The following is a 25,467-nucleotide window of genomic DNA, read 5'->3' as shown; positions in this document are numbered from 1 at the left end:
ATCGTTGTGGGTAAGGATGCAAGTCAACACCCATCCGAATCGATTAGGGGCAATATCAGAAGAAAAAAACAGCTTGATTCCATTTTAAAATTTTTCAATTATAATTCAGATACCACGAGGCGATTGCATGACGCAGCGGCACATCGATCAAAGGGTCTCTTCGCTTATTTTTCTCGCGTTTCCAACTTTTCCGAAGTCGTAACACTCCTGGGGTTGTTATATTTAATATGGTTCGCAGTTTTAGAGGACCCAATGGTTTCGCTCGATTTTGTCTGAATTCTTAAAATGTGAAGAAGTTTTGACAATATGTCCCTATATAAACGCTCCTATAAAATATCGATTCAATATCATTATAATAACAACATCACTCTTATTAAAACACAGGTCGGCGTTTCTATCACAATCACTGATTCTTTTAAAATCGGGGACAAACGATACTACCTACAATATTAACTAGCGTCTATTACTTGAATGAGTTTTTTTTAGAAGAAAACGACCACGATACGTTCTAAATTGTTTGCAAATAAAAATTTATGTAATATAAAATCAATATATCAGAGTGTAGCTTTATATAACAATACCATCGAATGTATTTTTTAAAAGCCACCTCATTCATTCTCTAGTTATTTAATCACAATTTATCCTGTAGTTATTCCAAATTTAAAGAAAGTTAACGATAATATGATGTTATACTAAATAGAATGAGATTTGCAAATATTCGAATCAGGACATTCCGATTCGAAAATGAAATATTCAAAACTTCTATCCCTAGTTGTGGGCACTCGCTTGTAGTCTGCTTCCAAGCTCTTGGGTCAAGTTTATAAATGTGACTCCAGCTTAACACTCCAAACAATGCATGCTACAGCTTATTCAAAGCAGGTGTCCAGATTACTCACGAAACTCATACTAATTATTGGAAAATAAACACATTCAGACGTCAACATGACAAGCATATTTCTTTTCAATTACATTGTTGACAAGGATTTGTTTGGGCAATAATCAATCAAGTAAAGTATTGTACAAAATTACAAAAACTTCTATAATAGCAGAAACAAAAAATGGATATTTTGCAGCAGGACAAATGCCATTACTGTGATAAAGGTACTAAGTAAGTTTAAGGGCTGTTCATTTTGAACTCAATCGATATAGACTTTAAGATGAAGTAAAAATGTCATTAGAATAAGACATATACTTGGTTCAAGACAAAATTTCTTCAATGATAGTCACCTAATGGTTGTCGACTTGTGGTCAATATTTTTACTTACAGGGCAAAATTTGACCACCTGACCTGAGCAATAAGGGTACAAAATGAACATATCTGGCATGCTATGCCAACATGCAAAATAGTGATTCCAGTTCATACACCAAAAAATTCGAATTTAGTACGAAATGGAACTTTTCGAAACATGTTAGAAATCATGTCATGAGTTGTAACAAAATTTGAACCTTAACATTGAGAATCACTGGATTAAAAAAGTATGGAAAAATATTCAACCCAAACTGCCTTTGCTCATCTTCTATGCCTCTGCATGAAATACTTTTGGATTCTTGCTATAGTATGCTAATATACCACTAGCACAAAGAAGTAGTTAGTTACACATTACCCAACCCAACTAAGAAATTTTTTGAACCAACAATCCTCTAACAAGTATGTGCACCAGAAATGATTATTTGCTTAGGTATGAGATGAGAGACCAAAATTTGATCTATGATTAGGATGGCCTTACTTCACATCCAGATCCTATAAAACAATTCTATCCTAGTCCTAAAAATCTGCAGCAGAAATTTCAACTCATAAAGCAATTGCACTTATTCTGTTCTTACACATGATAATACCGTGTTATGAACTATACATGTGATGTACTACCATTCCCACCGTTAGTTTTTTTCCCATTTTTCTTATGCTGGCCTAACAATTTTGATTTTCTTCTATTTCGCTGTAATCTTGAAGTATGGTGTCGAAGCTGATGTTGAATTATTTTACCCTGTGTTTGAACTAGTTCACGCATGGTTGCATCAGTCTTTGGAGGCCGTTTAAAATGTCCCAATCTTCTTAGTATACGAACTGCATAGATTGTACTTATAATTGTGACAGGATATCGAACAGGTTTTGCCACCTAAATGAAAACAGTACATTACTTGAACTGAGTTTTGTCAATGTAAATTTGTAATTAAGGTATAATACCAATATACTGACTATTTATATTTATTTCAGGAGAGAAGAAAACAGATTAGGAAGCCAACTATTCATAAGGCAAGATAACGCTGGTCAATTACTTGATGATGGAGGAGGATGACTAGCGGTTATATGAAACACCCTGTGACACTGAAAAATTTAGCATTCTCCTTGCAACGTAATCATCTAATCAATGATGTTATGTCTTGTGTAGGGCGTTGCTGCGTCATTTGTACCTAGGGCTGGGCGTTTCGAAACACTGTTTCGATACGTTTCGAAACACTGATATGTCGAAACGGCGCTGTTTCGACTTCCGAAACGGATATTTTGACGTCATAGCAAATGCAACCAGAAATTATTCAGCCAATGTTCAATTCGAAATTAATATCCGAATTCATTTGAATATTGCGATTCTCAAATATCGTTTTTAGTGTTTATAAAAATACTGAATATCGTGCACAAGTCCTAGCGCCACCGCCCGCGTTTTGATTGAAAACATATCACAATTATTTCATTTTTTATGTTTTATCGTAATCGGAGACACTCTTTGCGACGCGATAATTGACTGCCGACATGGAGTGATTCAAGTCAGCGCCGACTTGCAGTATTTATAACACATCGGGGAAGTTTTTGATTGAAACTATTTTACAATTATTATCGTATATTTCAACATTGTGGAGATGCGGCAATAAATATAAAATCAAATTTTGTCGTAATTAATCTTTTTCATCCTTAGTTTCGATAGTGACCGAGCATTTCTTGCATTTACCTCGTATGAAATAGCTCTTAGTATCTATCGCAGATTTTATTGTTAGACTGCCGTCGTTAATAATAATATCGTTCAGCTCAAGTTTGTGGTATTATTTAAAAACAATAATAAAAGCACAACAGTCGACATGAATTATTTAAATCAGAGCTGCCTTGAAGAAAAATAAAACACGATTTTCAGTCTTAATTCTCCGTCATTGGCGGATGGAAATTTGTGAATCGGGTGCACTCATTTGATTACGACAATGATCGCGTTATAAGCAAAATGAAAATCAATTCCCCCCAGTAGCACAACAGTCAATATTTGTGGGAAAGGATAATTGTGGCGGAATTTAGGCGAACGATGTCGATGTCACGCTGACGATAAACAGTCAATGAGTTAATGTTAATTTTACTGTATAATTTAAAACTTTTCTTTGGTCGCCTAGTTGTTCTTTTTTCTGTGCTTGTCAAGATAGGCCACAATTCATAACTACTGTAATGTTTATAATGTAATGTTTAAGTCCATTTCCCTAGAGCAAAAATAACTAATTCCACTGAATGATAATATCATGAGAGCCCATTTCCTATGTTCCTGGAGTTTAGAATGTATTCGGAATTCAGATTAAAAAATATATTTTACAATGTACTGGATCACGAGGATCTGTGGCGTCGGATAAAATAGAAAATGAGCATTGATACGTTGAGAGCCCCATATGCCATGCTGCTTGTGAGCCCCATCTCTAACAATGACATAATTCGTATTATTCTGGTGCCATTTGGTCACTGCTTTGTCATTAAGCAGAAACCTTCGTGGAATGATAATTATCATTATCGGTTCATGCTCACGATTTAGCCACCAGTGCTTCCTTTTTGTGGTTTTAACTCTGGAAAATATGTGCCATAACTGCCATTGTCCATTATACATACATTAAATTCGTTGGGTAATATTGGTGACATGTTTGACTGTCTGAGACAATCGTGTGTTTCGTTTCGATTTCGAAACACCAGTGTTTCGAAAATGCTCAGCCCCATTTGTACCCCAGTGATATTTCGTGATTTCCATTTTTTGATACTTTCAAATTCGTATATTTTTGGTCATTTCTAAATATTCAGCTTATAGGTGTTGCTGATCCTAAGACTGTCACAGTCCTTCGCGGTCCATTATCAATTGTAATGAATCTCTGACGTTATTTGTATATTCACATTTTTTTCATGTTGTCATACACTTTTTCGTGCCCTAATTCTTGAAGGATAAAAATAAAATATCTGAATCTGATAAACAGTAGAGAGGAAAGAGAACATCGAGAAAAATTAAAGCCGTGAATTACAAGTGAGTAAATATCAAATAATTAATTAATAGTAATCTGACAATTTGTTCACTTGTACTTCCAAATGTATGGGATATGTTTTTCTGTATTACTTCAACATATTTATTCGAGCATGAAATACATTGCCAGACAAAATAGGCTGATACATATTGGTATAAACAATGGCTGGAATAGCAATACTTTTAGTATAATTTGAACATGCTAGTTGTGATAACTACGATTTTATGCATGGACTTCTTAAAAATCAATTTCAACTAATTGAACAAACCTCATACAATAAATAAGCAGCAAGTAGATTACTGGCACCAGGGCTTTTAAGCTTGTCAGATGCTGGCAGTCCAATTTTATTCAAGAAATCAAACACACCATACTTTTCCAAAAACGGTACAATATCAAATCCCCTGCAAATTTGAAAGAATACAGTTGAGCTCAGTATAGAGAAACAAGATCGAAATTCTCAATCTATGAATAACAAAGTGCAGCAAATCAAAATCAAGAAGCATATATTTTGAATATTTTCATTGACTCAATATAATTTGAAAGAATACAAAAAGAAATGGACAATTCTGAATTTTGTTACATTCCATGATGCCATCAAATTTGCAAATTATCCTAAATGAGCTATTCTTCATTTCATATGCCTTAGCAAATTGCCATTTCCGTTGATGATCTGCTGTCAGTGCAGACAGTATCAGACTGTGTAGGGTGGTCAGACACAAAGTCCAATTATGATAAAACAGAACCCCACCAATAGTTTTTGACTTAAATTTGGAAATTTTATTATGATATAAATGCATTGTACATGAACAAAAAATATGGATGTATGGTGTGATTGCAAGTCTTGCTATTATCAGCTTGGATTTTTTGTAATAACAAATAGTGTTTGTTTAAAATTGTCATATGGGGTAAAAATATACGATTATTCAGATATTATATAAAAAATATTGTCTCATACCTGCTGACAGCAAAATAAAATAATCCCATCCAGAAAACTGCTGTAATGGAATGAACAACAATAAGCACAACACCATATTGTCGAAAAAGAACTTTGAATTTTGCAGTAAATCCCATCGATTTATCCTGCAATAATGCTTTCAAATCATCAATATTATCTTTTGCATCGGGAGTAACATCTTTGTTACTTTTGCTTTTGGCACGTTGATGTGTTGCTGAGCGATAATATCGGCATTGTAACACATTCATATTCTTATTGAAAAGTGTCCTGCATACTTCAGGACGCACATGAGTGATACCACAATAATTAGATACACATGGTTGGTGAAAATAACCATGATGGATCTTCAATTCTTTTGCTACATTTGACACTTTTATTGATAATCTTTTGATGCATGGCAAGGTATGCACACCGATGCGTAATGCCATAATACAGTAATCTCAGATCGTTAATTGTTGTTGAAAAATAACAACTTTCCCAAACGTAGTATGCTTCATGTAGTCTTGTTACTTATAAAATCATTTTGTTTTTGAAATCGATTCACATTGGCATTTCCATCAACCAGCGAAGCTTACTAAGTTTTGTTTTAATTTCTGAATTTCAGATTTCAAAACCAATATTTTGATTGATTGTTATTCTGTTATTGTTATAAATTATATACTGTACATTCTGACAGCTGTAGTCATTAAATTTAACTGATATAACTGCATAATGAAGCAATATATGAAAATTCACTATCCTAGTATCCTGCTATCTACAGCAGGTACTAGTATAGGCTTTGCGATGCAAAGGGATTGAAATTGCTTGCATGTACAGTACAGCACACTATCCAAATTCCGAGAATTTCCCTCCATTTGGCTCAATAAAACAAACACTCTATGTGTCTCACAAACGAGGGGCGTCTGGGACCACGTCAGATGCTTCATATCGTGCCATGCTTGTTTCAATAAAAATCTAAATTAATCGAGGCCGTCACATGACCAAAATTGCCGTTTTTTGCTAAAAACTCTCGAATGCTACGGTAGAATTTTTTTTCCTTCGGTAAATCGGATTGTTTTTTCCCAAGGAATTCAATGATGACGTTACTAGAGTGTGCTTCTTTGTAGTATTTTGCGCAACTTCATTATACTGCATTATTACCGATATTGAGGGACAACAATGTCCAGACGTCTCCCAAAGAAGGGGTGTCTGATCATCTGTAAAATGGGTTTCTCTGAAACGGGATTTTTATAGTGTGCTGTACTGATGTACTAGATTAACTATACTGAAAACTTGTTTCGCAGACACACCATTCAAAATTGGCAATTCTCCGCGGGTCAAAGTTTGCACACCTCTGTGCTAAGAGTTAAATATACGCTCGCCACTGCACCTCTGATTACTCTGCATGGGGTTGCAGGTTCGAATCCAATGTGAGGATAGTTATGGCGAGAGGATTGCTGCACTCCTTGCCGCTGTCAGGCTGTAGGGTGGTTTATGTAACCACTAGTCAGTTATCGTACGGCTTCTTCCACCATCTGAACAGTCAAAGCCATGCATCTGAAAAAAAATAACTGGCTAACTAATTCCATACCGGTACCCGACATACCGTACTTAATCATACAGTCATATGGCAAACCATAACCTAGCATTGCTAGGTTAGGTAAGTTTTACATCCAGACATCACACCACTGATTACAGGATTACTGGTACCATACCGGTACCGGTACTCTGTCTATGGAGAATATTGCCATTGGGTACCGGTAACCCGTCCATATTAGTTAGCCCTGTACTGTACCGTATTCTTGTCAACAGCATCAGAATCAATACAGCAATAGGAACAAACAGCTTTACCAGTTTAATGCAGTACGGTACCCTACCGGTACTGGCTGCCAAGCATGGCAACCAACGACTAACATACCGATGGCAACTGAATCTTCTCCAGGTTTTGTAAATCAACTGTTTGTATTGCATAGATCTGTAACGGTACTGACTCCTGGGACTACGCTGCCGCCCCACACGCTGTTTCACGATTAGGATCGAAATTGTAAACAATACAGATGTCAGGCATGTGAGAAGCATGGCATAGAAATGGCGCAACACTACCGTGTTTCCCCGAAGATAAGACAGTGTCTTATTTAAATTTTCTTCCGAAAAATAGCACTAGGGCTTTTTTCCGGAGGATGTCTTATATTTTCATTTATTAAAACAAAATTACAAAGTAGAGAATTAGATTTTTAAATATACAAAATACGAAAATCGATATCCATTTACTTATAATTAACACGTTTTCATTCAAAATAACTGCAAAACATAGATCATCAACCATTTAAAACGTGTAGGAGAAATTTCTTGCTATCGACGAGGTCAAAAAATAAATTTCGCTTTATTGACTAGGTCTCATTTTAAAGGGAGGGCTTAAATTAAAATCCTTTTTATAATTCAGGCTAGGTCTTATTGGACACGTTTATTGGACACGTTTAGTGGTCATAACGATCGTTTCAAAATTTTGTTGTTTTTGTTATTTTCTTTCGTCATTATCATTAAAAAATCGCTTTTCTCTTCGAATACTGGACCAATTGCTTTGGAATTTTCAGTGGTTCAAGATTGATTTTTTTGCCAGAAGGCTATTACTTTCATTTATTCCTGAATTTTCTATGAATCTTATGAGATCTAATATTTCATCCAAAATTGCGCTGTATTAATTTTTAATTAAGGGAACACGGTTTTTAATCCGCCAAGCGTGACGGCTGACTGTGAAAATTCTTGCGACTGAAAACCCGGAACTTTTTGAGGGTACGGCACCGGTAACGTCAAAGGTAAACTCTGCTTCGCTCTAGTCCACGTGTCCATATATTTGAGCGTTGCTCTCTTGTTTTCATGGTAGGTCTTATTTTCGGGGAAACACGGTAGGTGAACTAGGGGGTGAATAGACCCTCCAGCACCTACCTAACCTAAGCCAATTTTTTTTACCAATCCATTCAATCCCAAAAGTTGAATTGGCGTGGGTGGGGTGGAAAATCAATTCAATGCTAAACTGGCAATAAGATTGGCAAAGCATGGCGCAATCGTGGTGGACTACAGCTAATATAACAATAGCTTGCTTCATATTTTCATAATGATATATATTTCATTTTGAAAATACTTCTCTTCCCAATCACCATTGAACCCCCAAATACATTACTGAAGAGTGTGAACTTTTTTGAAGGTTTGTTAAGTATGTTTTCGAAAAATACTTGAACATTGCGCAATGTATGGGTTACCCTGCTTGTGATTACTGAAACCACCAGTGTACTGAAAAACGTAGGCTAACTCTTAAAAGGAGCAATATAACAGCATGAAAAGATGTGAACTGGCATTCAAAAAAACCTAACAGCTACGATGATATCAATTCAACTTCTTCTGTGAGCTCTATGGTATTTGTTTTTCATATAGTGTTATGACTAGGGCTGGGAATGGTTAACCGGTTAACCCATTTCAGATGGTTAACGATTATGATTTATTTGAACCGTTAATTGACATCTCAGGTACCAATCATCTTTATATTGTACAATTTTTTCTGAAAGGATTACGTTATCGCAAATTTATCTTCTGTGGCGTTTTAATTCAAAAGAATATCACTAACTGTATTGGTTAACGGTTAAAGTGTTTCTTCCGAAATTCCCAGCCCAGTTCACTGCGGGTCTGTTCCTTGTACCGTATTTCAAGTTGGACTTAAGACGACAACGAGTAAAACCAACAAGCCCAAACTTATTTGAAATATCTCTGGGATAGGGTGTTTAAAAATGTTATACGAAATATCTCCTTGCTTACAATTATCCTTGGCATGATGAATTATTTGTCAAACATTTCCAATTCTGTGGCATGTCTCGTATCTACAGATCTCGTCCGCACTTTTTGTGCTTCCCTAAAACAAACAAAACGTTTTCTAATTACCAAATATGGCTTAATTAATTCGCCAAATATATATTTTAAATTCTGTCGCGTGTCTGCAGACCTCGTCCGCTCCGCAGAAACGAACATAACGTTTTTAAATATGGGTTAGCATTGGTCATTCACTGTCTATCAATACAATTTGCATTGCTTTTCACTCGTTGTCAAGAATGTCTATTCTTTGTTGAAGTCTAAATTATATGCAACTGTTAGAAATTAGACTTTTTACAAATCTGATACGAAACGAAATCATATGTATTTGGAGCAACATTACGAGCGTCGTCCGGTTGAAAAAAGTATGTTATGCCACACCCTGACCAATACTCCTCTCACACGTATTACTTTTATAAACATTTTTTTAATTACTATTCATTATTCTTATGGGTTCTCATCGGTATGTTCCCCATCTCTTCATTTCATGAGGGGGGTGGGGTGGTGGTAAACATTTTGCCACTAGGATAGGGTTTACATATTTATCCTGGGGGATAGGAAAGGCAATTATGTGAACGGCGACGGCGAGGAGTCCAGCAATACTCTTGAACATAACTCGTGGTCCTACCAAACGTTGGCTTTTGTCCGGAACAAATCTTTACGGGTTTCGTAGGATTTATTTTAAAAACATATTCATTGGCGATTAATACCCCACCTCTTCCTTACACTGAGACATGGACGTGCCACAAACTTGCTATTGGACATATTGCCGTACCGCTCTCGGCCTTGTACTAAAAGTTTTATTTGTATATTTTCTTCATTTCTTGTCTTTCCCCCAACTGTTACAGAAGTCCTAAACCGCTGTTATACTAGAAGGGTACATGTCGCACAACTGCGTCCAAGGCCAGTAGGGTCTCGAACATGCATCCTGTCTCTGTTATAGCGTTTAAATATTATGCAGATAGTGTTCCCTTTTTCGAGGCAATCAAGATACATACCACTTAAAGATAACTTGAAAACAGTTACGCCAATGCAGCTTATTCTACATCAAACCAAACAAACAATAATAGCAAATGAGTAAATTTATACACTTGCCGACCCCTGAATGTAGTAGTATACATATTTGCTGATAATTCTCCTGTCCACAATCGAAGATAGAGGTTTAGTATGAGCTAGCTGTTACCGAAACATGCAGCAGTGTCGCTAAGTCTATGAACCATTGTATCTTGGTGCATATATAATTAAGCCCTATGCATTCTCAACTTCACCAGAACCAAGTTAAAGACTTTATTGTTCAATAAAACATTCTGATTATAACAAGAGAAAACGAAAAACATAATTACTTTTTTTCAACAAGTGGTATAATAGTAAAGTAAATATGCTATGCATGTTTATATAAATCAAAAAGTATAAAAAGGGGGACATCTTACATCGTGTATATATATAGCTGACATCAGCTGAAAAAAAAAGGACCACAGATAGACATTAGCTTTAGTTAAAATTGTCTTCTCCTTTGTTAGTTCATATTTTATGAATAGGAGCTGATAATTCTATGGTAGAAAATATACATTGATACTTTACACAAGAAGATTTGTAGATAAATAACAGAAGAGATTTTCTGTCCAGCACGGTTGAAATGCACAATGCGAGAGATTTCACAAAAGAAAAATTGCTATATGATTGAAAAACAATAATCTTTTACTACCAGAGATGTGAAAAGTAGTTGGGCCTGTACTCAATACATAAATCAATGACATAAAAATACTATCAAATTTATAAATAAATATATTCATTCCATCACTGGAACAAAATTGTTATTTACATTTACTTGGATAAATTAAAAATAGGACATCATCATTTTAAACTTGGTTTTGTTGCCCAACTGATCTCTTCGAAAACAACATGAAAAACTCGTAATTGAAATGAGGTAATGCGGTTTACTTTTCTCTATGTTGCCCACATTAAAGTTGAATTAATAATATCTGGCAAGCATCATTGGTAAAGTTTCTACCTATTGGATTCTTGCTGATTATATGGGTATTTTAACAAAATGTTAGTGTGACCTCTTTTAATCAACCAAAGAGAAAACTGTGCCACATAGTGTACGAGCAAGGATCATAGATAGTACGGTGATTGGTGCTCAAAAATTGCACAAATCCATCAAAATGACAAAAAACTTGACTATTGAAACCAATAGATCTAATTATTATTCTACAAATGGGCAACCCATTCTACTATATTCGCCCCATAATTGAATTGAAAAATATCCTACTGAATATGGTGTGTAAAATATAGGAATGTTTCAGGATAAATTATAGGATGTGCTGTTTCAATTTAGTTTAAACCAATGATTATTAGTATTTGCATCTTAACATAGGACAGTTAAAATCCTATTTGAATTTGCTTGCAATATTCGGAAGGTACTTTTGGAAATACTATAACCCATGTTATATGCATATTCAAGATGAAAAGTGGATCCTATTGATTTTGATTCTTATTTCATTCATATATTGAGCAACTGGGCAGCTAAGTGAGTGTATAAAGCTGAATCATTAATAACATCTCAGTACATGTCAATATATGTGGTAAGACGGAAATTCTAGTAAAGATATAATTCAATAGACTTTCCAACAACATAAAAAAATACTGCTGAAAATTCAAAAAAATGCATCATTATTTATTTATAACCAAACAATATAATATAAATGGATAATGTTTATTTTATAGAGTACAATGGAGGAACATTTACAAAACATTAAACAAGCAGGAGACTGTGTTGTATCAGTGGCGACACTGGAATCTATGAAGATATCCTGGACAGTGAGGTCAAAGACTTCAATATATTTCTTATCCTGTTAGATATTTTCGATCATTCACGTTACACACATCAAGGACAGACACTGCTAGGTCTTATTCATCCATGTCATATGATTTATCCCAAAAAGTCGGGGGTGCCAACTTTATGTAACTTTTCTGAATTCATGGATATGAATCAATATGATGCTCCCAACATGCATACATTCATGTGATAATTTTCTGCCTGAGTTATTGATTCATATGCAGAAAAGATGGAATTTCAAATCCGTTTGATGTGAATTTATCCTCAGTAATAGTTACTCGATTTGCTATTCTAATATGTCTAAGAGCAGGTAGTTTCGATGGCAATACTGGGATAGCCAATGCAGCTTGAAGTACTAAAAAAGCGCTTTGAATTCGCTTAACATATAATCGATAATTTGATTCTGATACATCATATATACTGCCATATGTCCACCGCCTGGATCATGATGGTTTGTAAGTTCAGGTGGTTTTAATAACAATGTAGGTCCAAACACGATGGCAATATTTTGAACTTGCATCCGATTTGATTCACTATGTTCAACAACCCTGCAATAAAAACAGATCATTTTAAAACAAACAAGAGAGAAATAGAGCAAAAGGGTGAGAAGACAGCACAAAAAATTCAATTTCTTCAAATATTTCCCCATGTTTCGGTATAATACGTTTAGATATGATCATGCATACTATTTACAATGAAACTACAATATCAGCTACATTACCTCACCAAACAGGAACAGGAGTAAAAACAAGTTAAACTTACTTGCAAAAGTGCAGCAATAGATATTTTAATGTTTCTTTGTTTGGTTTTGGCAGAGCTCGAATTAAACTTTTTGTTGCATCATGCCTTGAATTTTTGTCAGAAATTTCTAAAAAAAAAGAAAATCTTTGTTAACAAGTATAGCAACAGAAATGTTTTTGTAGTATTGAGAATTATCATAACTATGTGTTTTCTGAAAACGTAGATCAATTTATGTATAAATTTGGCTTACGAAGAAGTTTATGAGATTACTTTAATATCATCAATAACTAACATCATAAGTTTGTACTTCAGATAATTTTTAAACTTTTGACTGAAAAGCAGTTAGAAAATGATTGACCAACTTCGGCTCAAAAATAAACGAGTAAAAATGTTAACATACTACATGTAGCAATGAATTTATCGAAGAATGTGAAAGGTATAACAGGTTCTGGTAATTCTCGTAAAAACATCTTAAGAGCTCCTGTAATAACATGAATATCTTCCCATTCAGGATCACTGAAATTCACTGGTATTTCTGAAATAAAAAGTTGGATAAGACAAAATAATGATGAACATGTCATTTTTTATTGCTATTTCACAGATTCCAAATAAAGCTTTATCACTTTGTGACTTTCATAAAAACAAACTCCATAAATATTTTACATTTCTTTTTTACGACCGATGACAGTAGAGATATTCCAATACACTCAAAAATATCTATATTCAATATAGTGGGACTACTAAATTAGGAAGAATTTTCAAAGTTGAAAAATATCATTTTAACAATTTAAACATGACTGGATCAAAAACAACATAATATCAGTAGAAAATAAAATCAAACATGTAGAATTTATGCCAATGTATTTATATGATAAATGAGAATCTCTATGAATGCACAATGTTTTGTTATGATCTCTGTTTTAACATAACCTAACCTAGATTATAATTCTCTACTATATTTTTTCAGAAGGTATACAAAATATCAAATGAGAATGGTAAAGAAGTTCTTTATGATTTACTGCAAAAAGCAAACTTACCTCTGTCTACAGTGTATCTCAGTTTTTGGACATGCGATAAATTCCCACTAACCCTGTAGATTCCATCAATATTTAGACCTGAAATTATCATATGTATATTGACTACTAATAAGAAAGATCACTCAGAGCTTATTCTACGCAAGAATAAGACAAACACCAAAGATACAAAATGGTCTAATGAAAAACAAACCCAAATAATTTGAAACATATCGCCGGATGAGAACAGAACAGGCCTGAGTCACAATTTTAAGTTTTGAGGAAAACGTAAAAAACAATTCTGAATTTCCTTATTTTCGAATTTATTTTAAATATTCACACTTAGTAAAGACCTGAGATCTGGGTATTTTAATGTGAATAAGAATATCTTTGTAATCAATATCTTTTGGCACTTCCTTTGTGTTTTTTTACACCAATGAAGAACTTTGACCCAACCCATTTCAACAACTTCTGAAATTTTGAAATTTCAAAAAAATTGTTTACTTCTGTTCTCATCCGGTGATATTATTCTAGAAAGAACATAACTTTTGTGCAAAGCGTCCTAGATTACTGAAACTTTTGGGTTATAATCATAAAAAAAAAGAAATACAAGTGCCTAAGTATTGAATAAATTGTCTTTATTGTCGTAGAATAATTAGAAAATTTGAGAATTCTGTTGTTTTGGGTCATCCCTCACTATTTTTATAAATAAAGAAGACACCAAAGGATATTTCTATTATTCAGCTATTCAGCATGGTTGGCATAATTAATTAGGCTACCTATATTGATGATATTGTCATCAGGTACAGTTGTACAAATATCATTGTATTGTTGTTATATTCTTTATACACAACATTACATAAGCTATATAATGTACCATGTATTCTACATTACAATAAAATCACCTCGTTTCTCAACTTCTTCCACACATGACTTGACAAAATAAGGAATATTCGTTCCCTGTTTGTCACACAATTTATCGAGAGGACAACCAAACACTGTTTCTTTAATTAAACCTCTTTCTTGTAAACTTTCCATTGTTGGTCTTCTACCAATAAATTTCTTCAGTTTACTGCGTACTTTGTCTGACTGTCGTGCATCAGATCCATGCCTGGATGCTAATGATAAATTGAAAACATGTCAAAAAGCTGATAATTATATTGAAATATTGGTATCTGTTATCAATATCCAACTGCACAAACTAAGCCAATATAAAATTCTGATTTTTTGAAATAATATTCCCACAAAAGTTTTGAAAATAATTCATGAAATATTGCGAAATAAAATGAAAATTACATCATGCTACACTAATAGCAAGATAATGTCAATATTCGGCCAAACACAATTAGTTAGTCCAACCAACCAACATACGTGGTTTTCCCTTTTTATCTTTTTTCTTGTCTTTATCTTTCTTCTTTTTATCTTTTACATCCAGATGATTGTTGTTCTCCATACCCTCGTCTTCTGTGCTACCGTGACTATCTTTTCTTGGCATAAGACTCTGGTCCAGTGGTTCGATGTTATTCTGAAAGCAAAATTATAAATTCAGGACAATGCAAACAAAATTCAGGACAAAATTGTTGCATTACTTGAAATAAATTCAAAAATCATACCAAACAATGTTTATTTGATAATTAGGGATAGATAGCTCACTTCATGAATCAAGCATAAAATTGTGAAAAGGCAAATGCCGATATGTGACCCATGTTCAATTCCAGCTCATCCAACGATACGTTTATGTGGCGAGAAAGGCTACTTTCAATAAGAGCGACTGCTCCTGGTAAAAGGCCCTGTGATGTGAGGCGCCGATTTTATAAAACAGCATATTATAACAAATATCTAGAAAACTTGACCCTGAGTTATACTCTCATATGCTAGTTATAACAAATTGCTCAAAACCGCGGAAACAAAAAAATGACTGCAACAATGAAACCCATTATAAAATGATCAGGGCAAACATACCATCAAAAGAGGTAACGTTAGTGGATCACTGTCATAGTGCTTCTTATATGTAATATGTCTTGAAAACCAAGATGGTTTCTTGAAACCAGCAAATGTAGAACCTCTGCCTCTATGAGTAATGGTCTGACATTTCTCATAAACAGATGGCTGATATGATAAAGTTTTGACTTTATTTGCATGCAAGTGAGACAGAAGATCAGGAGTTCTCATTCCAGTGATCCCCAAGTCATCACGTCCTCGGGAAGACAAATAATGCGAACCACCAGATTGTCCATTCGCTTCTAGTGGTATATTCTGAGCAGAACAATGTGACTCAAGTAAATCTATGGGCTTTGTAGCAAGCATCTGTCCTTGTGAAATCTTTTTGAAATCAAATGGAGCACTCATTGATGCTTTTAGTTGATCTCTTGACTGTTTCTTTGAATCAGACTTGAAAAACCTCAATGATTTTTTAAACGACATAGGTTTAGTGCAAGTTTGCGTCATGTTTTCATTTGCATTTTTTTGAAATTTTTCCACAGTTGTAGATCTCAGTGACTCGCATCTCTCACTTGCTTCTTCTACAACCCCAGACTCTGAGCAACCAGTTTTTGTAATATTATTCTGTAGTGGTGGGATGAGCATATCTTTACGAGTATCGTGAAAGCTTAGGTTTTTCAAATCCCTTTCCAGATTCAATTTTTTTCTATGTTTATTCCGAGGTGGTTTCTTGGGAGGATTATTATCTGTTGTTTCTTTGAATGCAAATCCATCAGAAAATGGATTCTCATCAGTGACAGGTGATATTGAAAGCGGTCGACATCCATAAACTTTCATGCCACGACTGAATTCCATCTTGTTATCAGAACAAAAAACATCATTTTCAAACGGAGTAACATTACTGTCATTCTTTGCGCGATATACACCTGGCAGACCAAGATCCAAGCCTTCGGACGAGACAATTCGTCCAAGGGTAACACTCTTGTTAGGCCTATTTTTCAAAGTGACTGATGGTTCTATATAAGATTGCGATCTCCCAAACTTAAAAATCTCATCCTTACTCGATTTGCTAGACAATGTATTTGATCTTTCATGAATTTTTGAAGATTCGACATGAACACTCATATTTTCAAATTGAGAGAATATCTGTTCTGACAATATTACGATCAGATTACAAATCTTAATAAGTAACAGAGAATATTTTCCACAATGCTTGGTCGTTTGCAATGTCTGGAAAACGACTTTTGAAGTGGTTTAAATAATACTGACCTATTCAAAAAGCAATTCAGGATGTTGTTCGAGAATTGCGTTCCATGTTTTCTTACATGTTTACCATCATAAATGCTGACACCAGATGAACTGTTCGTCAATTTGACAAGTGAGCAAAGGCATAGTCCCATCATAAGTAATTAAAAAACCAAAATTTCAAGTTCCCTCAAAATTTATTATTATCCACCTTTATTTAATTCTGCACCATTTAAATGTGATCTATTAATGAGAACGCAACAGCTTATTATTAACTGCAGTAACATTTTGTTTTTCAAATCCCATCTCACCCTATTCCCCCTGCCCCCTTGTCAATGCATAAGTGTTTAATGACAAAGCATACTTCTAAACATTGACATTCTTTTATATTTGAAAGCAATGCATCAATGAGTAAAGTAATAAATACAAAATCATGTAGCCCATATTGGGCAATAAACTCTTGAACAATAGCAACAATACTAATCCATCTGCCAGTAAATTCGAGATTAAAAATCAGGGGTATTGTCGTGTTGCTAATGCTAATAATAAACATTCCACTTTCAAATACCTTTCGAAAAGCAATTATATAATTAAAACACACAACTTATCTTCAAATATTATTTAAATTTATCATCACAAATAAAAGGGGAAAATTTAATATGGATGGTAGTCCATATCGACTTGTCGAGTTCATACCTCATGCTAAACATCATCAAAAACGAGAATTATTCAACAACAGAATGAAAGTAATTCTACTTGAAGCTATCGACAGTGTTTAACTGATTAATTGAATAATTGAATCAATTGAATTAACAAAAAATAAAATAAAACATCACAGTGCCTATCAAAAATGTACTAAACTGAAACAAGAAAAGTATTCAGTACCATTATCGAACCTGAATTTGAACTAAATGAACTTATATTAAACAGTATTTGAGAAATTCAATTAGATTCTCTATTTTTCATATTATTTGGAAACTAAAAATACTAATGTTGTTTAAATTTAAATAATACAATATTTGTCAAACATGACTTAAGCTATACCATATTCACAATAAAATAAAAAAACATTTAGAAAACAAAATTTATTTATTAAAAACCAATATAATTGTTTTATTGCTATATAATTTGATTCTTACTGGTAAACAGTATTCAACAACATCTTTAGTACATCTATGATCGTTTCTTAGACAAATATAATTGGCTAATTTTGCCTGGCTCAAATGTAGACAAAACATTTTAGTTATAACATTTCTTTTGTTAGCAGAAGAACAGTGTATACATCTAGATCTATAAGGCAGATATCAGGAATTGATTCTTTTTTCTGCAACACGCCAAGCAAGTTCAAATATATTTCCGTCAAATCTTTCATTACGATTTTTCACAACTCGAACTTCTTTGATAACCTTTGACCATGATGAACTTGGCGATCTTAGAAATACAGTCGCTCTCGAACATACATCCATTTCAAGTTGGGAGAAAATATCTTCATAGTTTTCTTTGAGGCCTTCACAAGAGGAATATTTTAAAAGATGGTCACGAAGATCCAAATGTGTGAGAATGTGTATGTTATTGTCAATTCCTTCCTCTTCCAACGCTTCCTCGAATTCAACTTCAATCTCTTCTATAAAGTGTTCCATATTTAAAGGGGCAGCAATATAAACTGCTTCAATTTTCTTAAAAAATTTCTTTCCTTGCAATGAACGAATGAATTGTAAAATCGCTTTTGCAATATCTCGAGGCTCGGTGTGTTTAACTTTGTTGCACATTTCAATTAAAAATTCTTTGTTTCTCTTAATTAGTCTTTCTTCTTTACGACATCTGACTTGCCAGTCAACAGGATCATAACGCCAATGAACAGATATATATTCAACATCGTTCAAACCATATGAGGAAATGAAATCATTTATAATCTCAGTAATGTGTTTCGGCTTGGGTGTGCTGTGAACGATCAAAGAATATAACTCCTTATCTTCAATTGAATCTATATTAACATGTTGTTTTACATTGAGAGTCCCATTATCAAAAAACTTTTTCCAAAACTTTTTCAATGCCCCTGGCGACTCCTTTACACCAACAGTTCGATATGGCTTTACATATAACGCACAGGTTCCTGGTGAACCATACAGTTTATAAAGTGATTTTTTATCTGAGGTTACCTGAGACTGAGCTGAAAAAGACGGATCCGCATTTTTGGGATACATGTTGATCCGTTCCCCATTTTGTTTGCCATGTATCAAAACACCCAACTCTTCAGCGACATGGGTCATAGATGAATGCATAAGCTTGTAACTAGTAAAATATATATCATCAAATCCATCAGCACATGAGTCACTAATCGATTTGAAAGGTAAAACGGGCAAAAGGGCTGCTAAAGCGGCTACATCAATTCTTTGAGAGGTCGGTATAAATGTATCAGATCCATTCAATGTTGACGTATCAGTTTTATGTTTGTAAAAATGTGGCAAAATGATGGTACGATTCAATCTGATAGCAAGATACAAAGTATCACGAAGACCAATAAGCTGATTGTTCGGGCCGTTTGTTAAAACTGGGTAAATAAAACGGTTGGGGTCCAAATTGATTAAAGGCTTCCCTCTTCTCTTTATTTCATCCCAGTCTGTTTTCCATGAGTGCGAACACATTTGACTTGCCTTCCTGGGGCTATCTTTGGGCTTTTTCTCTGTAGGAGGCGCTTTTAAAGTTTTCTCAGTCTTTGAGCTGCTCACTAACTTTTTTCTATTAATCGAATACATTCTTGATACTGAGTGAATCTTTTCAGTATAGCTTTGTTCATCTTTCAAAATTAAATCATTCACAGACTCCACATCAACTTCAGATTTGGAGTATTTCCTCTCCATAAAAACATAATAGGCATAGGTGACAGCGATGAAAAGTGCTCCGTATTGGAAGAATTTTACCTTGGCACGCGACCTGGTTGCAGTCCAATGCATGGTTTATAACAAATTCATTTCTTGGTGAACAACAAAACTTCAAACCAACGTGAGAAATGTCGTTTGTCGCCGACGCAAACTTTAGATTTTACCACACAATAAATAACGCCCGAGGCAAAATGTTACAATGCTTCATAATTCATAATTATACAACTGGCAAGTTGTATCACATTGAAGAAAGCATGATGTTATTGCAATCGTGTCAAGAATGGCCAAAGTATCATTTTTACAAAACTGCAAGCGATATATAAGTCTTGTGTGCAGTTAATAACAATAGGTATCGTCTATTATTTTAGTTTGATCATACTACGTGGTCTGTCTTTAGAATAAGGCTGATTTTTGTCTCTTCCGAAAAGTCATTGGTACATACATGAGTTGTGAGTTGCCCTACTAAAGATGTCGGTTCACATGACAATATAACACTAATAACAAGATCGTATTTCTAACTTGAACGAATTTGGGAATTTTTTCATCGTCAAAAACAAATTTAAAATCACTAAGATGTCGCGGTGTGTTTGTATCATTAGTATTATAATATATTTCACGGATATTCTGTTTTACCTTGCGAACGATTTCACAATTGTTCAGTGTTACAAAACAATAAATAAGTTTACCTCAATCATAATATATTGTCTGTTACTGACATACGGCAATGTGTGGCCAGATAACTACATCAGAAATTCGGCAATTTCCGCACCTGGCGAAAAGGAGATCTAGCACGATGGAGCATATTTCTGTTAGTTTAAATAAATATGATATTTCCGAAGCCGAACGAAGGTATATGATACCTTTGTTGCACGCTCATCGGCGGCCATGCTCGATACATATGCGTAAATATATGCCTTATATAAAAATGAATGATGCAATTAAGATATTTTTAAATGCACAACAAAAAATATTTAATTTGACACCTTTTCCGAGATCTGCAAATCAGGTATATTCTAATAATACTGCGTCATGCAACACGAATATGCGTCATTGGCAACTATAAGTTTTGCTCATGATGTCAATTGTTCAATGAATTGGCAAAATTATGCTGACTGACAGTAGAGCTAATACGTTACGCAGAGCAGAAATATGGTCTATGACCAATATCAAATGATATGACCAAATTTGGAGATACCGGTAAGTGAATATGGACTAGGTGAAGTCAAATAATACATAACCCCAGGGATAACCGAGATCAAAAAGTACGAACGAGCACACTTAGTTGAACGAAAACCAATCTGCATTGCCGATACTTATTGCTACATCCTCACTTGGCAGTGAGTTCGCACCAACTTATCTTCTATAGATCACGCTCTACCATATTCAATTTAACTTTAAAGCGAACACAAAGGTACCATCACCCTAAATTTTATGTTGTAGTTTCTAAAGTTATTCTTTTTTTTAAATCGCCACGCGCGTGTAATAATAACTGGTACTTACCACTGCGTGCACATTTCTCTCATTCTTTGATGATCGTCTTCGAAACATATTTGTATTAAATACAATATTCCTAAAACTGCTACAGTGGAAATTTCTATATTCCAATATATTCCCAGCGCATAGTCTATCACTGCATAATATTTAAAATAAGTTTTTTGATGTCATTAAAATGTGAATGGAAAACGATTGATAAATATTGAGTTCCAGACACCATTAGCGGTATTTTAATCTATTCAGTTCTTGCGGAAAAACCTATTTTCGATTTCGATGAATGCATACTGTTACAATAAATTTTATTGCCGATCACGAATTGCGATACGATCATGCATAAATTGACATAAACAAACTCGCGAAACTAACTTCAACTGTTCAGAGAATGGTTTTACACAAGTTACGTATATGTAGTTCGTACGACAGCGTGTTATATATATATATATATATCACCTTTAGTAAATTTAAATTCTGAATTCAAGATGTAAAAGTTGCAACTTATAAGCAATCATTACAACAAAAGTTAACATAGTTTGAGGCCTAGTCATAGATATTAGCATAACATCAATATATTTGAATAGCAATGAGTGCCTGGCTACGGTATTTTTACATTCGGTCGGTCAATGAACAAAGCCCGTGGTCCATTATTTAATTTTCCCTTCTCAATTAGCTTTTCTCATCCTATGCTTACATCTAAACCTAAACGTCATTGAAAAGTCAGAGTCAATAGCGGGTCCACAAAACGTGCAAATTACAGCCGCAAGTGTCATAAAAACGTGTTGAAATCGAAATAATCTGTCATAAATTACATGCGTCGTATACGTCCAGTTCAGATCTTATTTATCATTGTTTTCTCGCCTATATCGGGAAAGCGATATAACAGAAAGCGAACGTTCAACTAGTATTTGTGTAGGATTCAGCATAACAAAATACTGGGTAATAACATCTGGATACTCTGCTCTCGATAACGCGATATAAGGAACGATTTGATTAAAGAAAAGATTGTTTCCATCTGACAATACTGCAGCTTGCATACATATATCGACATACGCTGTCCACTATTTCTTAACCTTATTAATTGGACTACCCAACACGTTGAAATATTATATCCAAAATACCAGACAACAAGATGTCTTCTACGAATAAAAATAATGTAAATAATAACACTTTAACCGACATCATAATTCAGTGTGCATACTTAAAAGTACACTAAAATATTGCTATTAATGCATGCGCTACCATCGCATACGCTGTGGCAACCTGCCATATTACTAATCGACTTGTAATACGTGTATCATAATCTACTATACGATTTCATTCACGCTATTCAGCCACAGGAAGCTGCCTGGAAATGGGGGTGACGTCATCACCGTTGAAACAGATATGCAGACGAATTTACCGTTGTTACTGCAAGTCAGGCGTCGCACGCATGTATAGCAGAGCATGGTATGTTTAATAAGGTATATATCTGATATATAACCCAAAGAACGCCTTGTATCCTTCTCAATTATCTTGATTAAATGAAATATCCAATCTCATACCAGTGTTCCCATTGAAAAATCTTTAATGAGTAATACCTCGACATTTTTATATCTATCCCAACGTGAAGTCGACAACGGTGGGTAAACGTAGTTCCTCATAGGTGAATCTGTCGCTAAAGTTCCGCATAATACATCCAGAATCAATGAGCAGAAGCCATTTATTGTTATTAATGGCATCATGCGCAATAGTAATTCAACAAAGCAGCACATAGAAACCTTTTCTACAACATTATATACTGTGGTTAAGAGCGAAGTAAATTTAACATTAACTTGAATAATAGCGAATTATGATAATTTTGAACGTAAAAGAAACGTCAATGTTGCTGTCAAAGAATAAATAGTGAAAATTTGTAATAAAAACATTGGTAGAAAAAGCTCATAACTGTATCTAATTATACAAATAACTCACCGCACGATTTATTGCTGTATTGATAGATTTGTACCATTCATTTATTAAAATCTCATCCTCCTGTTGCAGAAGGAAGCAAAAACCTCGTACAGTACTAACCTGTCATCAGAAAAAGAAATTAAAATTGGATAAATATTGGTCTTCAAATATTTAGGTGAGTTGCTATGCTTCACAGCAAGCAATAAAATACTATAGGATTCAGCTGTTTTAAAACTTTTCAATCAGTAAAACTTGCAGGTAATAGCGTAACATTAACTTTCAGGTTCTAAAGCTGGGCATCAGATGAATTAGGCTTTTAGTAGCATGTTCCGAAAGCCTATTTGTTAAATCAAAGTTTTATCAATTATGAACTATAAGTATCAGGGGATACAAAGTTCAACACTTCTAGAAAATTATTTTTAGTCAGACAGCTTAGATTAACCAGCAGTTTATAGAACTTTCTTCCAGTTTTAGAGTCATGTTATGGCATACATCTCATACATCACCATATTTTGCTCTCAGTACTTTTGATGCTAAAGTTTTGTTATATGGTACAGGGTGACTCCCCTTTCGAAAAAAAATAAAAACAGAATCTATAAATTTCTTAATTACTTGAACCAAAATGAGGAAAATTGATCTAACATTTGAATTTTTGTGTGTCACTATAAGTTTCAATAATCTAGGAGGCTTTGCACAAAAGTTATGTTTTTTCTATAATATGTTCCAAATTTTTTGGTTTCTGCTGTTTTGGGTCACCATGTATAACACTATAAACATTAAGATGTTGAAGCCAAGCTTAACAATCTATGTTATAAGTAATCTTCACTCTATATCAAGCTATATATCACCAATTTACACCATTTCTATACCACTGTAATCTTTGTTTTACCACCTTTATCCATTGTGTTAAACTATATTAATCACACCTGTATAAACCTAACCATACCAATATTCTATATAACTTTTCACATGACTCTAAACTGTAACGGTTGCAAATAAAGAGTATAGAGTATAGTAGTATAGAACTTCCATTCAAAACATACAGTTGCTCTATCATTCTGTTCAAGGAAGCTGTACTACTACTATGTAGCAGATGGAATACACTTAACAAACTGTTCATTAATAATATGTCACCACAATACAAAATCTTCCACCCGCAAGAACAACAATGACTGAACAGGATGTTAATAGTCATGGCGTTCTTTCAGAAAATGTATGCAAATCATATTTGATCACACTCTCGACTGATCATGGTATTGTATTCACTACTGTACAATGCATAACTCACAAATTTCAGAATACTTACGTCTTGGATCTGTTGTGAATAGTTATCGACATTGTGATAGACAATACCTTTTTTATTATTATTCTTACAGTATTCAAAGACAGAATATATAATATTTATATTTATAAATCGAAACCTATTGCATGCAGTAACAGAATTAAAGACCTTATAATAGTTACTTTGTTGAGGAAAAATATGAAGTCATCAGATTTAACAGGTCTAAATAGGGAGTCAATAGGTCGATCTTTTCATAACATCATACCTCAAACACATTTTTCTTGCTACTCTTTTCTTTAGCCCATTCCACACAAGCACCTCTCAATTCACAACTACTTTCTGGTTTTCCAAGTGGGTTTGCCTTGGTCTAGAAACAATAGGTTGCTAGTTAGTAAATGCTGCATTTGATGTAAGTGTATTACATTATATACATAGGAGAGCGTCAAAGCTTAGTTTAAAAAATAGCTGAATCACATGCATATGTTAGGTTTGGGAGAATAGTAAGACTATTACGAGACAGTTGATGAATATTGGGTAGTTAGGAACAATAGTGGTGTAGGTTTTTTTTTCGCGCTCCCAGAAGTATGTATATCAGTATGGAGGTACAGTACCTAATTTCGTTCGCCTGATTAACATCAAATTGTGTAAAGGGACTGAAACCTATGGGAAGGGGGTATATTCACTCTAGCAAGACAGACAAGTCCCCGGACTTGTAATAGAACTAAAATAAGGAAAATCGGAATAAAAATATGGCCTTACCCTAACCTGGTACACACACTACGGGAGTACCTTTTTTGTCCTAGAGAAAACTAATTACAGGATATACTTGAAACTGTACACAGTGATCAGGAAGTGGGCTTTGTTAAAAAGAATTCGATCAACACAAGACAGGGAACACTTGTATAATTTGCATAAAAACAAAGCCGGAACACATTCTTAAACTTTCCACTGGAGCAATGCCTCAGTTATTATTAGCAGTACATACTAAATGAAAATGACTCCACACAATAACCAAAAGCTGTTGTTTTCAGGATTATCAAGTTGACAACACAAAA

General features: G+C 34.1%; 3 protein-coding genes across 4 annotated transcripts in view; all 3 read right to left on the bottom strand.

Annotated features, from left to right (window-relative positions):
* Positions 1 to 463: 463 nt before the first annotated feature.
* LOC120344564 (uncharacterized) lies at positions 464 to 5,901 on the bottom strand. The gene is made up of 3 exons (XM_039413847.2): positions 5,210 to 5,901; positions 4,523 to 4,655; positions 464 to 2,117 (listed from the first exon to the last, which is right to left on the bottom strand). The coding sequence occupies exons 1-3, from the start codon at positions 5,635 to 5,637 to the stop codon at positions 1,848 to 1,850; spliced, it is 831 nt and encodes a 276-aa protein (XP_039269781.2). The 5' UTR covers positions 5,638 to 5,901; the 3' UTR covers positions 464 to 1,847.
* A 4,421-nt stretch (positions 5,902 to 10,322) lies between these two features.
* LOC120344941 (rho GTPase-activating protein 12-like) overlaps positions 10,323 to 25,467 on the bottom strand; it is a 30,192-nt gene continuing 15,047 nt past the window's right edge. For both annotated transcript variants that reach the window (XM_039414282.2, XM_039414284.2), the window contains 8 exons: positions 24,678 to 24,779; positions 23,152 to 23,250; positions 15,014 to 15,167; positions 14,548 to 14,760; positions 13,667 to 13,744; positions 13,030 to 13,164; positions 12,651 to 12,756; positions 10,323 to 12,436 (listed from right to left, as the gene is read on the bottom strand). In XM_039414282.2, coding sequence (XP_039270216.2) covers positions 12,244 to 12,436; positions 12,651 to 12,756; positions 13,030 to 13,164; positions 13,667 to 13,744; positions 14,548 to 14,760; positions 15,014 to 15,167; positions 23,152 to 23,250; positions 24,678 to 24,779 — 1,080 coding nt within the window. In that variant the 3' untranslated portion in view covers positions 10,323 to 12,243. The remainder of the gene's footprint in view (positions 12,437 to 12,650; positions 12,757 to 13,029; positions 13,165 to 13,666; positions 13,745 to 14,547; positions 14,761 to 15,013; positions 15,168 to 23,151; positions 23,251 to 24,677; positions 24,780 to 25,467) is intronic.
* On the bottom strand, positions 17,193 to 21,200 carry LOC120344942 (uncharacterized). The gene has a single exon (XM_039414285.2). The coding sequence runs from the start codon at positions 19,780 to 19,782 to the stop codon at positions 18,133 to 18,135; it is 1,650 nt and encodes a 549-aa protein (XP_039270219.2). The 5' UTR covers positions 19,783 to 21,200; the 3' UTR covers positions 17,193 to 18,132.

This window comes from Styela clava, chromosome 5 (genome assembly GCF_964204865.1).
Source record: "Styela clava chromosome 5, kaStyClav1.hap1.2, whole genome shotgun sequence".
NCBI lineage: Eukaryota > Metazoa > Chordata > Ascidiacea > Stolidobranchia > Styelidae > Styela > Styela clava.
Note: the sequence above shows the minus strand (reverse complement) of the source record. Positions and strands in the feature narration are given on the sequence as shown.

Bases quoted from the DNA above. Each gene is read 5' to 3' on its own strand.
- LOC120344564 (XM_039413847.2), bottom strand. From the start codon at position 5,637: ATGGCATTACGCATCGGTGTGCATACCTTGCCATGCATCAAAAGATTA. The intron at 4,656-5,209 runs GTATGAGACAAT...TCAAATTTGCAG, and splicing joins TTTTATTTTGCTGTCAGCAG to GGGATTTGATATTGTACCGT. The intron at 2,118-4,522 runs GTTTGTTCAATT...GTTTTCATTTAG, and splicing joins CTGCTTATTTATTGTATGAG to GTGGCAAAACCTGTTCGATA.
- LOC120344942 (XM_039414285.2), bottom strand. From the start codon at position 19,782: ATGCATTGGACTGCAACCAGGTCGCGTGCCAAGGTAAAATTCTTCCAA.